We start from the raw sequence: 14,102 nt of genomic DNA, 5'->3' as shown, positions 1-14,102 counted from the left end.
TCCACTATCAGTGGTGCAAGTCTTATGTGTAGAGAAGGAAAAAAAAAACCCACTGTTTTTATTTATCTATGAGTGATATTCACACCTTGCAGACACTTGTTGCCTCTGTGGTGGCCTAACTGGGACTGTTTGCTAATAAGGATGATCTAAACTTGTCTTACACATTTATCTTATCAAGTTCCTAAAATAAATTTTAAGTGTTTTGCATAGTATACAGCCCAATGTGATAGGCTTACTGTCATTGCACAGTTAGCTTGTACATTGCCTTATGCTTGTGGCTTCTCAGTTCTTTGGTGTTTTTACTCATAACTTAGTGTTTTTGATTAGAGTTCCTTGGGCTGTGGAAGGACTATAAACGTGCTCCTCTCTGCTCCTCAGCAGTTATTCTGACTTCTCTGTAGCAGCTTTCTTATTACCAGACCGACTGCTATTCCCTAAATGCAACTAAATGTTCATAATACATACCAGAAAGAGTATTTCCCCCTTCCATGGGAAAGTGGCTCAGCTCTCTGCTATGCAAAGAGACAGGTGATATATCTCTGGAAAGCTTAGTGACATACCTGAGCACATACAGCACTAAATGCTACTGGTAGATTTAGAGAATGAGCCCACAAACTAGTTCTCCTTAAAAGAAACAAAATTTTGTCCATACTTCTACCTCTCCTAAAGTAGAAGTGTGTGTGCGTGTATGTATTTATACCAGGTAACTCAAACCTAAAGCTGGCTTCACTTGGGGCTGTATTTATTCAGGGCTTTGGACACAACTAACCAGAGCAGGGTCTAATTTCAGGGTAGTCCTAAATTCTCCAGTCTTGCAGGTAACAGACATTACAGATGCCTTGGTTACTTGGCTTCAAATACAATTTTGTAAGCACAGTGAGGAAATGTTAACTGAAGCTATGGGAAAACCTTTCCTAAGTTTAATACAGTTAGAGTTTTTGGCTGATTCACTGATGTATGTTTAAGCAGGGGAATGAAACATGACTGGCATCTCAGGCATTGTTTTCTACCATGCTTATAAACTAGAGTTCATTCTTTTTAGTCTGTGGCATTTCAGTGTACCTGTAATGGGGACAGTGTCACTTTTCAATGAAGCTGACGTTTCCTTACACATGCTTTTTAGCCATGAACCCAGCAGTCATAAGACCAGAAGTAACCAACTTCACAGAAGTCCAAGCTTTTCCCTTTAGACACTATTTATGCATGCACGTGTCATAAAATAACTTGATTTTTCCAAATCCACCCCCACCCCAAGCAGTCTACTTGAAAGCTGTGTCAGTCAAATGCTTAAGCAGCTGTATAGAAGAGGAAAGTTGGGGTGTTTTGGGTTTTTTCCTTTTAGAATTTCCCCCAAATGTACGTTTTGGGAAACAAAATGCCCATCTCAGGAAAACGGGGGCATTCCATCTCTGATTCCCATGCTTTCAAAATCTAGGAGTTAATTATTTGAGCATAGATATTCCATAGAAATTTGCTGATGTAGCAACGGGTTTAGACTGACCTGGGCTGGAAGGGCCTGAACCATGCCATTAACAGTGTCCATTTTGGAGCTGGAATGTGAGGTCTGTTGTGCAGGAGCAGTTGCAGAGCTGTACCTTTTCCTCTTCTATTCTCCCATTCAGGGCAGCTGCTACCCACCCCAAATCATCACCACAAAAGCCTGAGTTACATTTAGTGACAATTTACCCAGTAAATGTTTATAACATTCAATTCACGGACTAAACCAACAATAATAATACCAACAAGATATCTGCAACAATATTAGCTGTCTTTTTTAGGGTGGTTTACAGGTACAGCTATGCCAGAAATATTTCTGGAAGAAATAAGACTCAAATGGCAATATTTGAGATGCAGTTACACATCAACAGGAAATACTCTAGATTCACATACGCCTCCCTACTCTAGCAGCAGGCTGTTTCTATTCTGTTTTTATAGAGATTTATGGCTTTTTATGTGTACGGGAAGGAACAGGAGGAGCATGTGACCAACATCAAAGGTAGCCACTCAGGTCAGCTAATTCTATGCAAAAAAACCCAACTGTTTACTCAGAACTGTCCTGTTTTAGCCAATGGAGTTATAGCAGCAAAACATGTTTTTGCTGCTCTAGCCTGTGTTGGTGATATCATTGTGCTACCAGTAGGTACAGTTTCCTTAGCAAAAGCCTTAGAAGGCTGGGACAATCTCTAAATAGCTGCAGTTGAGGGGAATTGATTATATTGATTTGTTTCACTCCACAGTAGGGAATCTAACCCATTTAAATTTACCACCAATGTCTACTTTAATAAGACAGGACTTAGTGAGCAAACAGTCAATGAATCAGAAGGAAGGACAGAGGAGACAAAAAAAAAAAAGCTGAAAATATGCATTTGCAAAGCTTAACTAATTTTGGGTACTTTTGTATTAATTAAAAACACCTCTGAAGTCCTTACTGACCAGTCATATGCCAGTGGGAGCACAGACACTTGCTGGTTGAATATGTTGATATTATATTACTGTAGTATGCCTAAGCATTTCTGTGTGCTGCCAGCCTTTAACTGTCTGCCAGCATAAGAGCAGTATATTGTGTCTGGAGAGTGGGAGGGGATCTATGATCTACTCATCAATCAGTGTAGAGATGCCTTGATTACTGCTTTCTTCTACTTTTTGCTTCTGAAAATCAAACGCATATTTAGTCAAACCTGCACTCCACTGTTTCGTATTATATTTGATGCCTTTATAATTCAGTTTAACCTTTTGATTTGTTGAGGCAGCAGCTGGTATAATGACATACAAGGAAATGGAAACTATAAGCAATGAAGATTGTCTGGGATAGGTTGAAGAGAATGTAGGCTGACCTGTGTAGTAGAGAATGGAGGTTAGTAAGGACGGGTTCAGGGTTAGTCACGGAAAGAGATTTTGCTGTGGGAGAGTTCATTAGCATTGAATGTGCCTCACCCTTCCTAGAACCATGCACAGCTACCCTCACTTTTCATCTTCAGCCACACTTAGAAGACCAAAGATTATAAAGTGACAGGATTTTATGGTGTCCTTTCAGTTAAACTAGTCAAAATCACTGGTACTCCTAAGTAATTGGAACTCATGTAGGTCTACTGGTTTACAATCCAGAAAATTACATTAGCTCAACAGAAGTAAGCTTTAAAGCTTGCTTTTTACCTGCATTTGGAGTGTGGATTTGTTAGATGAGATTTCTTCCATCCAATCTGCACAGCTTTTCTAGCATGTTGTAGGTTGTAGTTCTAGAGTTTAGGAATGATTGTTGATATCCCATTAGGACATTCACAAACTGCAGGTCTAAAGGAAGAGAATTTTTTGGGCTGGGGTTACTAAGAATTTAGAGTTCTGATAGAGGTTTGCATTTACTGTAATATCACATGGATGAGTATTGTTATTTCTGTGTCAAGGGAAGGTGATTTTGTAAAGAAAATCTGCTTATTCATATCCTGTACAAGTCAGGAAAATTGCTTGAATAGAAATTGTGCAATTCTCTTTTCCACTGAAATCTGTTTTCTTGCCCTGAAGTAGCATCAGTGTTACTCTACAAGAAATGCATAGTAAGAAAGGAAATTTTTCTTAACCAGAATTTTCATCTAGTAAAACAAAATTGAATAAAATCTTCGCAATGATGAGATTGGTAAACCATACTTGCTTAAGCTAAGGACAGTCTGATGCATAGTCATGCAGGCTTGGTACAAACTAACTGAAATTGGTGAAAATCCAACTCTTCTTCTACTTGGCACACTTTGGATTTGTCTGTCAGTGCACAAGGATTTCATTTAGATTTTCTCACGAAACATTGCTGAGAACCTTTTGTTAAATTTTGTTATTTTTACCAAGTCTGAAGTAACCTCTGGTTTCCATTCAAATAAGAAATCAAAATAGGTAAATGAAAGAGAGATTTTAATCATAGTCTCTATTATTAATGCAACTGCTCCTAGTTAGAGAAAGACATTGAGTTTTGGTTTAACCTGTGCATTTCAGCCCTCTAACAACCTTCAGTCTTTTATATTTGAGTGCAGTTTCTTTTGGATAATAGCAGAGCCTGCAGAGCTATTTTTCTTCTGGTCTCAAAGATACAATCTCTGTTAAAGCTGGTAATGAAAATCTGCTTAATTTCAGGCAGACGTGTGCCATGCGTACCAGATCGTACACCGAAATGGAATTCCAGACGAACAGATCATTGTCATGATGTATGATGACATTGCTGATAATGATGAGTAAGTCACAAACTATATGGTTACTACAGACATGCCACAGTCACCAGTGTGTTTTGAGTTTGTAGTAGTGTTGTAAGAAAAGCCTTTAAAACCAGCTGTGCTATGTGTAGAGATGTTTTAATCATCAGCGCAATAATTCTCCTTTGAAAAGGGCTCATGAGCTTTCTAAGCCCTTACAGCACAACTGAGCATCAGGTGTGGGACTCAGGGCTGCAGACCTTCATTGTTACGAGAACAAGTGATCTTAACTCCCAGGCGTGACAGTTTGCAACAGATAAATAGCCTGTAACCACAAACATAGGATGACTTCATGTATGACTTGCAGGGCTTTTTTGAAAGGATACAATGAGTTTAATTCCCAGAATGTACATTCAACGAAGTAGTGTACATGTCCCATTCTTAGTGACTGTCTAGAGTGTATCATTCCTTTCTATATGAAACAGCTCAGTTACACAGCCTCTAATTCTGAGACAACTTCAGCAAAAATTAGTGGACCTCCCATGCCCAGCAGCATTGGGAGCAAAGAGGAAAGGGGACTGAAGGCAAGACTGAAAGTAGAGAGGTGATAGTGTAAGAGACCACCCATCTACATCTTCAGATTAATCAACATGATCTGAGGTGGGATACCTGAAGGTACTCTGAGGGTAAGGACACTTGAGGCAAGCACGTGTAACTGACTGAAGTGAAAAGGCCTTTTTGTTCTGAGATCACTTAAGGACACATGGTGGAACACCCATACTCTCTCTCAGGCAAGCTGGCCAGTCAGGACAGTTTAAACAGTTTCCTCCTTGTTCTGTGGTCGTGGTGTGGTTCGTGGCTAATTATTCATATTTATGTTCCGTTTAACTTTCAGAAATCCAACAAAAGGCATTGTCATCAATAGACCTAATGGCACAGATGTGTATGCTGGAGTGCCCAAGGACTATACAAAGGAGGTAGGAATGAAACACCATTCCCCAGGGAAGGTTCAGCATTAGCCAGTGTTCTGCATAAACCCTTTCAGCCTGTAGCTTACACTCCAAAATGCACGTAGGATAAAGCCTCCAGTTTATTCACTGGCATGGTGTTTGGTGTTCATAAGATGAATATAAACAACAGATGCTTTGAAATGAAACAGTGGTCATAAAAGTAAACCTTTACACTGTTCCTGTGCTGGCACACAAAATAAGAGGAAAAGTCTTACATTCATAAGTGTTGTAACTCAATATAAAGAACAGCTGTGTAAGACTAATTGTTTCATTAAATTGGAACAGTAATCCAATCACTTGATGATTTAATGATTCAGTGTCCAAGTCGGTCATCAGTGGCTAATACATTGTATATAGATGATGGATTGAAAAGAATGGCCAGCTAAACTTGCCATCCCCGCATGGATTCTGACTTTCAGAAGCCATCTTTCTAAACAAAGTTTTTGTTATTGTTTTTATGATCAGATTTAACTTTAATCCTCTTAAATCCTTAGGATGTTACTCCAAAGAATTTCCTTGCTGTTCTCAGAGGAGATGCGGAAGCAGTGAAGGGAGTGGGGTCAGGAAAAGTGTTGAAAAGGTAAGAGAAGTTTAATTTAGAAAATAATTGCATGTGTAATTGTACATTTCATATTTACTGAGGTGTGTTGTATTTCTGACTCAGCACTGCTGGTAAAGAGTTGTTTCATGTTATATTTTTCTATTTACAGTGTTTCCTGTAAAACCTTTAAGAATTTAAATTTGACCATTTTGAAGAACTAACCTAGTTAAAGGTTAAAGTAAAATTTTATAAGTGCCTGTCTTCATCTGACAGTATAATTTTAGATCAAAGCAATGAAACAGAAGAGAAGAATCCTGCCCTGGCATTGGGGAGAACTGAAAAAATGAAGGAACAGGGCAGTAGTTGAATAAGCTATTGCTTTCCATTGTTTGTTTAAACTTCATCCTGAAAAGCTGAGATCGAAAATGATACATGCAAGGCATACCGGCAAAACGTTAGTAAATTGCTGCACAGTTACTTGATTGTTCTCTTCTAGTAGCTGGAATGAGTCAAGAGGTGACTATAAAGCATTTTTCATTTAAATAAAAGTACTTCAGAGTACACCTCACCTGTGAAAGTTTGATGTTGTAAGTCAAATAAGGGAGTGGCTATGCAGAGGGCCAGAGACTCTTAGCTACTCAGGAAGATGATTTATTTAAACCCACCTATAAAAGTCTTATTTATATTTCACCTTGGTTGAATTTTTTGTAGTTAGGCTTAAGAGTGGGGGCCAGAAAAGTAACACCCTGCCTTTCTTTGTTAGGTTCTGTTGTGTGAATTTCCAGGCAGCCTGACTTCTGCTATAGGGTGGGACAAGAACTCAATTATCCTCTGCCCAAAAAGCTTCTAGATTGTCTTTCAGGTTGTTCCCTAACCAGCAGGTTATCGGCCAGGCAGAAGGCTGGACAATGTCCTCTTGAGCTGTTGCAGTCGTACCTCTTCACAGTTAGGAAAGAGCAAGAGCAAAATCAGATTTCTGGACCGTTGATACAGAGGAAGAGAGGAGGGTTTGGGTGTCTCCTTTCAATCCATTCACATATTTAATTGTCCCTGAATACAATGTAAAAGCAAAACCCCTTTGCAGATCTGGCTGTTAGGGCAAGGCCTTAATATCACCCAAACATGATCTGTCTGGTTTAGAGTGCAGTAAAAATCTACACCAGATTGTGTGCTGCACAGATGTTGGGGAATCCAAGCCTGTGAGTGAGCGGTGCTCAACCAGCTGCACAGCCACTTCGTGCAAATGCCAGTCTAACCTAAGGGGTGGGTTTGCACACACATCAGTTCTTCATGGAAATGGAGGCTGACATTGATCTGGCTTAGTATGGCCAGGCAGATCACAACAGTAGTGAGTGTTTTTATGGCTTATCCCTGTGTTACTAGTGCCTTACTATAACTTAGCTCTAAAAGCATTCCTTTTTTACCAGACTCCTACAAATGCCCACAATATAACAGATTCTTCAGGTAGGCGTAAAAAAAACAACTGTGCTTCCACCGTACTCAATGTACCAGCCCCTCCCTGACCAGCAATTAGTTTGCAGTTTGAAATGTGAAGTGTAATTGCTGTATTCCCCATACTTGAAGGACTCGCCTGTATCCCCGTTCTCATTCCTTCTGCAGACACTCATCTCCTCTCATGATCACCCAAAGTAGTGTGCTTTGGGAGGAAAAAAATATTACCAAGAGGAGGAAGTGCTTCAGCTGTATTGCTTTCAAATATTGACATGTCATGGCAATGAGAAGCAGGTGATTGTTGTTGTAATGAAGATTAGGTTGGAGTGGTTGGAAAGAATTTGCGATTTTTTTTCATTACAGTGGTCCCAAGGATCATGTGTTCGTTTATTTCACTGATCATGGAGCTCCAGGACTTCTGGCTTTTCCTGATGATGATGTAAGCATTTTGGGGGGTTACTTTGTCATAAGAAACATACTTTTAATGGCATGCTAAAATAATAAGTAAAATATGTAAAACACAAAAATATTTGATGCACAGCCATATTGAGGGGGGAGGCAGAGCAATATTCTCCTCATCCCCCCAGTATGGATTTTTTCCAGTTTGAATCGGAAGCATTCAAGTTGAGATTAAGTCTTTTAGTATTTCATTGGACTTTGGTGGTCCAGACTTTTTCACACAGGTATGACTTGGCTTTCTCGTACATATCATCTGGGACCATTACTCATCTTTTCCAGAGTGGTAAATACTAGAATACTGTATTTCAGAAGGGCAAAGCACTGGATAAATTTAATGGGCAACAGTAAGCATATTCACAAGAGTTAGCATTTATTCCTATTAAGTGAATTGTATGTCTGTTGAACGTAAGTGGGTTTAATACAAGCCTTCTTATTTTACAGCTTCACGTGAAGGACTTGAATAAGACTATTTGGTACATGTATCATCACAAAAAATACCGGCAGGTAAAGAAGCATATTGGTTTTGAAATTAGAAGAGTAGCTGGCATGAGAGAGGGAGATTTGTCTTTATTTTGAGTTGTTTAAAGCAGGAGGAAGCTGTTGCCATGCAATGAAATTTGGATTAGGATTTTGCATTTACAAGGACTGATCCTCTCCAAAATTTCTCTTTCCATTTTTAGTTTACTGTCTATTTGCAGTCAATGTTGAGCTGTAATGTACTGCCTTTCAATAACGGTATATATTTTGACCAACCATGGAGAAATAACATCCGTTAACTACTGCACCCCCATAATATGCACCTGACTTGTTCTTCCTGTGCTTTGTTCACTTCAGGCTGCACTGCTACTACAGGAAGTTTGTGTAGACCTCATGTTTCTCTTATAGTTACTAATGTAGTTTAAGAGGCTGTACCTCTTGTCAGAAAATTCTGTGCATTTATTTAATCACGAGTCATTTTAAGCAGAAAAAATAATATTTAGAACATTTTAGTAGCTTGCTTTTCTACAGCAACTTTCTGTGGTAATCTGTCTGCCATGGCTGGCTGTAGTTAGGAACACCTCTGGGGCCATTGGTTCTGGAAATGCGACATTCAATAGTGGCACATTGCTGTGCCTAAAGAGCAATTGTGTATTTCATTCATTCAGCAATTGTGTTTTCCCTTTCCATATAGTTTAGTTCCCAAAAATGAAAATTGATCTATTTGCTTTTGTGTTTTATTTTGTAGCATTATGGACAGCGTTTATTTCAGGGATAGCAGTACAGGCCAACTAGCTATAGCTGAAGAGTACTGAAGGACTTTTCTCTGTTTCCTCATGGAATTTCTATAGGTCTCTGATTTATTTTATAGATGGTGTTTTACATTGAAGCATGCGAGTCTGGATCTATGATGAATCATTTGGCTGATAATATAAATGGTGAGCAATCAGTTAACTTACTGGACTTAAATGTCACAGGTTGTCACAGGCACGACCAAAACAGACACCGTTTCAAGAACCGGTTCAATGCACTTTGTACAGTTTGAGGGGGGAAGCACAAGAATTCGAGAAAGTCATGTTTTCCATTTATGGGAAGTTCCTTTTAAAGCATTAATGGAGTGTTACAAAGATTAACAAGGCTTTCAGTTTCTTGCAAATGAGAAGTTGAAAAAGTACTTCTTTTCAGGAACTATGTGGTTGCCTTGAATTGGTGGTTGTTACACTGACATGTCTTAGCCCACTAAGAGCAGGTGTGAAGTTCCTGCCCTCAGTTTCATTGAGTAGCAAAGGCACTTGAGAGACATCATTGCCAGGCAGTTTTGCTACACTCACTCGTACAGTGCCCCAGGAAGCGGAACTTGGATTTTTCAGGGTTTCTAAGCTCCCTGCTGCACAGCTGTGAGCTCAGCCTTGATTAGGACGAGGAGTCACAGTCTTTTCAAACTCCTGTGGCAGGGAGACCAAGTGCTCTGGCTTTTTTGTAGTTTTGAAGCTGTGATTCCAGGGGAAACCAGCCATGGGCCTGGCTGTGGTTTCCTGGGTCTTTGGCGCTGGAGTACAGTGCCTGGCACCCACCTAGGCTTCTTACAGCCCTATCAAGGATTTAAACAGAGCTCACACAGAATGTTTCATATTGAAAATTGCTCAAAATAAATGCTCAGTGAATTGGCATTTTTCAAAGTTTGTTCTATTCGAAATTTCCAGTCCAGGGACCAGCTCTCCCACAGACTTACAAAGGCGGAAAATTGACAGTTTATGTATTGCACCACAGAGCTGTCCTTGGCAGCCTTCAATGATGAACCAGAAAGCCTAACTGGTTACTTAGTTGGCATTTTAAAGGGTGCTAAGAGCAGCACTTCACTACACAGACAAGATTTGAGACCTTTTCGGGGCTTTTGAACTTCATGTACATTCTGAATAGAAACAACACTGTAGCTACATAAAAGCAGGCCTAACACTCTTTCATTTTGAAACCTGGACTTTCCTTCAGTTACACAAGTATGCTATGAGTTGACTTTGGCAAAAAGTCAAAATAGCTTTTGTCTTAATAATACCTGTAAAGATGCATTTACAGTATTTCTACTGTGTTAGAGATGACTTACTAGGAACACTGTACTTGGGGCAGATGTTGTAGAGGTTTGTTTTCCTTTTCTCTCAGTGTAGAGCTTTATCCAAGAAAGGGTATTAACTTAGAAGGTGGCATTTTCTGAAAGAAAAGATTATTTATGTGTTTTACTCCAGGTTTGGAAAGAAGACATTATTATTGTAATAAATAAAATGAACATTAGTGGTTGTCAGTGCACAGTGTTGTCAGGCAGTTCTTTGGATAGATTTTCCCCCCAGAAATGTATATTCTTCTTTAAGCACCCTAGACCTCGCATTTGGCAGCAAGGAAGGAGGTTTTGTAACAGCACTGAGGCTGACTGAGCAGAGTGATTAACAGGCTTCTTTCTTTCCTGCTATTTCAAAGTAAATGACTGAAAGCCAAAATACTTGGGTAAATATATCACATGCAGCAAAGTACTAAATCATGTAGGGGGTTAAAAATAAGAAAAAAAAAAAAACTTTCCCATTTCCTTTTCCAGTTTATGCAACAACAGCTGCCAATCCCAGAGAGTCATCTTATGCATGTTACTATGATGATGAAAGGCAGACTTATCTTGGGGACTGGTACAGTGTGAATTGGATGGAAGATTCGGATATGGTATGTTATTTAAATGAAATTTCAGCATGAAAAAAAGCACTAGGTTTTTAAAAATAGTTCTTTTACAGGATTTATGAAAATCTTTGGGTTTTTTTACAAGACTGAAATCAAAAAATGGAGTTGGTAAAAGTATTTATCTACTATTCAGAACCATATATAATCTTTATTTGTTTGAGCAACTAAATTTATTTATGAAACTTTCAGAAACATACCCTTATGCTATTTTTAAGATTAGAAACTGTCTAGCTTCTGTTTTCAAATTCACATAATCTTGATTTGCTAATCTGAGACCACATCTCCAAATTTGTTAAACAAATTGGACAGTTCAGTAAGTTGTACCTCTGCTTCAGGGATCCTGAAATAATGAACTCGCTGTCTTTTAAAGGTTGCTCTGTACCTCCTTGTACATGTTGGCAGCTAAGACCTTTTCCAGATTTCCTTGCATTTTTAAAATAGCTGAATTTAAGTAGCTGTGACCCCATGGAAGTTTCTTTCTGCAGGAGGATCTAAGAAAAGAAACACTCCACAAGCAGTTCCAGCTCGTGAAGAAACGCACTAACACCAGCCATGTGATGCAGTATGGAAACAGAGTACGTATTGGAGTGGGCTTGCTGGTCAGGTATATCTTAAAACCTTTTGTGCCATATACTTTCATGCCTTAAAAACAAAAAAACAAACTAAAAAAAAAAACCAAACAAAAAAGCAAGGCAAGGTTGATGTAGAAAATGGAATTCTTAATCTTAGAAGACCACTTAAGATTTAAAGGACTCTGGTCCTGATGCTAAAGGACATACAGCCTTGTATTATGCTTTAATAAAAGGATTCTGTGATTCTGTGAGTCAGGATATGAATTGTCCTCCAAGCTCTGCCACTGATATAGCACTTCAGTCAAGTGTAAGAAGGGTATTTACCACTTCCAGGCATATTATGAATATTAAAGAATTGTTAAATACATTGATCCCTCAGATGTGAAGAGCTGAGAGGTGACATATCATTATAACAGTCCCATTATTCAGCGTGTTAATAGAAGCACAAATTAAATATTTGTTTAAAAAAAAAAAAGTCAGGTTACTTAACCTGATGGTCTTTTGTCTTTTTTCCCCCCTCAGTGAGTTTTGGAAATAAAAGTTCCCTGATTTTTGGCAGCCTTGACCTTGTATTAAAAAACCCAACGTGCCTGTGCACACATACTTACAACCCTATGATCTCCTTTATTTTCTCTAATAAAGCAAGTTTAGAGAGTTAGGTTTGCATGGCAAAGCAAAGAGAGGCTACCTGCTGGAGTGGCTGACAGTTTCCGTTTGTTTTCTTTCTAACCTTCAGAGCATCTCCTCCATGAAAGTGATGCAGTTCCAGGGCATGGGGAAGAAAGCTGTCCCCATTTCTCTGCCACCTGTAGAACGCTATGACCTGACTCCTAGTCCAGATGTGCCTCTTGCAATCATGAAACGAAAGCTGATGGCTACCAATGACATTCATGAGGCTAAGAAGATTGCTGCAGAGATGAAAGTACACCTGGAGGTAAGCAAAAAAAAAAAAAAAAAAAAAAATTTGAACTACATATCAGGTCAGATTGAGAGATTGCTTCCAGTTTTTGAAAATTGCAACAAAATTACCCTTCAGACTAGTAATCTCTAGCTGATGGTTTACTCTTCCTTTAAAATTCAGCCATTTGTTACAGAAGGCACATTCAGCAGGGCTTATCTAGGCAAATGTAAGCAAATGCAAAAGTCAGTCTAACAGCTTTTATTTCAGGAAACTCTTCATCTGCAGCCATAGGGATTCTTGCTGGGAGGAGTTACTCTTGTCTCAGTGGAATCAAAGTCTCCCAAATCAAATAGCTCCTGCAGAATGGGAGCCAGTACTGGTGTTGTCTTTCTCCTCGCAGAACACTAGAAGGACAGTGAGTGATTTTGGGTGCCAGGAGTCTGACTTTCTGTCTCCCTAGTTTTCATTTGTGTTGAGACGGGTCCAAAAGACTGTGCTAAAAGTAGATAGTAAAGCTGGGTTCCTTAAAGAGCCCAAGAGTTGAAGGAGGTTTAAAAAAAGAGAAATTTAATTCAAAGCCTTCAAGTTAGGTTTAGAAAAAGCATGTTTTAAGTTCTTGCTTTATGTGCAGGTGAAAGAATTTATCCAAGAATCTATGCGAAAGATCATCGTGTTAGTAACAGGATCGAAAGAACAGACCAACCAAATTCTGTCAGACAGACTGACCCTCAGCAATTATGACTGCTACCAGTCAGCGGTGAACCACTTCAAAGCTCATTGCTTCAACTGGCACTTGGCCTTGGTAAGTCAAGCATTAGATATAACCTGATACATGTACTGGTAAAACAAGCACAGTAGTCATAAGCAGGTCTGCAAAATCAGCTTTTATTAAAAATCTAGCTTGGGGGCAGTCTTACAGCTTAGTTTTGGAGGGTGTGAGTAATATTTTTGGAAGCAGGAAACCACTTCCACTACGCCTGTAGATAGGTGAGAAGATTACTAAATAAAACCAGCAATAATCCTTACCTTTTACTAGTTAGTGCTGTCCCTTCATTGGTTCTTTCCCCAGAAATCCCAATATTAACTGTTACACTGTATTTCTTCTTGAAGCATCTCTACTAGCAAAACAGAGAAACAGCACCATCGTTGTGAATTCATAATCCTAGTACATTCAGATTTCTACATCAGGATTGTCTGTTGCATAGTTCCTTGCAGTAGCCTAGCTCTACTTCCATGGTCTCATTGAATTCCTAAGAGCCACTTTTTAGTTCAGGGGTTTTATTACTGCCCAGTCTTCCTGGAATCCCAGTTGAGGATGAAATCCTGCCTTGCTAACCACTGTTTCGACAAGAATAAGAGAGGTCAATTCCTATTCCAGAAAACCCAGTCCTGATGTCAGGCAAGATAACCTAAGCAGACAGTGGTGTGTGGTAGGATGAGTCAACAGTAAATTAATTTATTTTAGCAGAAAGCAATGGAATTGTCTGGCAGTTAATCAAAATTTAAGTCCTGTATACAAATCAAAAGCAGCTGCCCTCCTTCAGTTGGAGCTTCTAATCAACCAGGCTATTAGGAGACCACATTACTCTGTTAAACTTTTAGTTCCTCTTTAGTGTTTTTTGTTTGTTTGTGGGTGTTTTTGAATGAAATTGGTTAGGTAGGTGAGCTTTGCCTAAGGGTGTGTTGTGCAGCAACAGCTGAATTTACCTAATGAAGTTTAAAGAGCAAAGTTATCAGAAGATCCATTTAACCTAGTGCTAGATTGTCAAGACCAGTAAACACATCTCTAAATTACTTGCA

General features: G+C 39.1%; 1 protein-coding gene across 3 annotated transcripts in view; it reads left to right on the top strand.

The window, feature by feature from the left end:
• Nucleotides 1-14,102, top strand: part of LGMN (legumain) — a 35,179-nt gene that overhangs the window by 19,340 nt on the left and 1,737 nt on the right. For all 3 annotated transcript variants that reach the window (XM_014957687.1, XM_014957684.1, XM_014957685.1), the window contains exons 3-12: nt 4,117-4,214; nt 5,068-5,149; nt 5,677-5,762; nt 7,539-7,614; nt 8,076-8,138; nt 8,983-9,049; nt 10,696-10,814; nt 11,315-11,404; nt 12,138-12,335; nt 12,934-13,104. In XM_014957687.1, the coding sequence (XP_014813173.1) occupies nt 4,117-4,214; nt 5,068-5,149; nt 5,677-5,762; nt 7,539-7,614; nt 8,076-8,138; nt 8,983-9,049; nt 10,696-10,814; nt 11,315-11,404; nt 12,138-12,335; nt 12,934-13,104 (1,050 nt within the window). The remainder of the gene's footprint in view (nt 1-4,116; nt 4,215-5,067; nt 5,150-5,676; nt 5,763-7,538; nt 7,615-8,075; nt 8,139-8,982; nt 9,050-10,695; nt 10,815-11,314; nt 11,405-12,137; nt 12,336-12,933; nt 13,105-14,102) is intronic.

Source organism: Calidris pugnax, unplaced genomic scaffold (genome assembly GCF_001431845.1).
Source record: "Calidris pugnax isolate Ruff unplaced genomic scaffold, ASM143184v1 scaffold211, whole genome shotgun sequence".
Classification (NCBI taxonomy): domain Eukaryota; kingdom Metazoa; phylum Chordata; class Aves; order Charadriiformes; family Scolopacidae; genus Calidris; species Calidris pugnax.
Note: the sequence above shows the minus strand (reverse complement) of the source record. Positions and strands in the feature narration are given on the sequence as shown.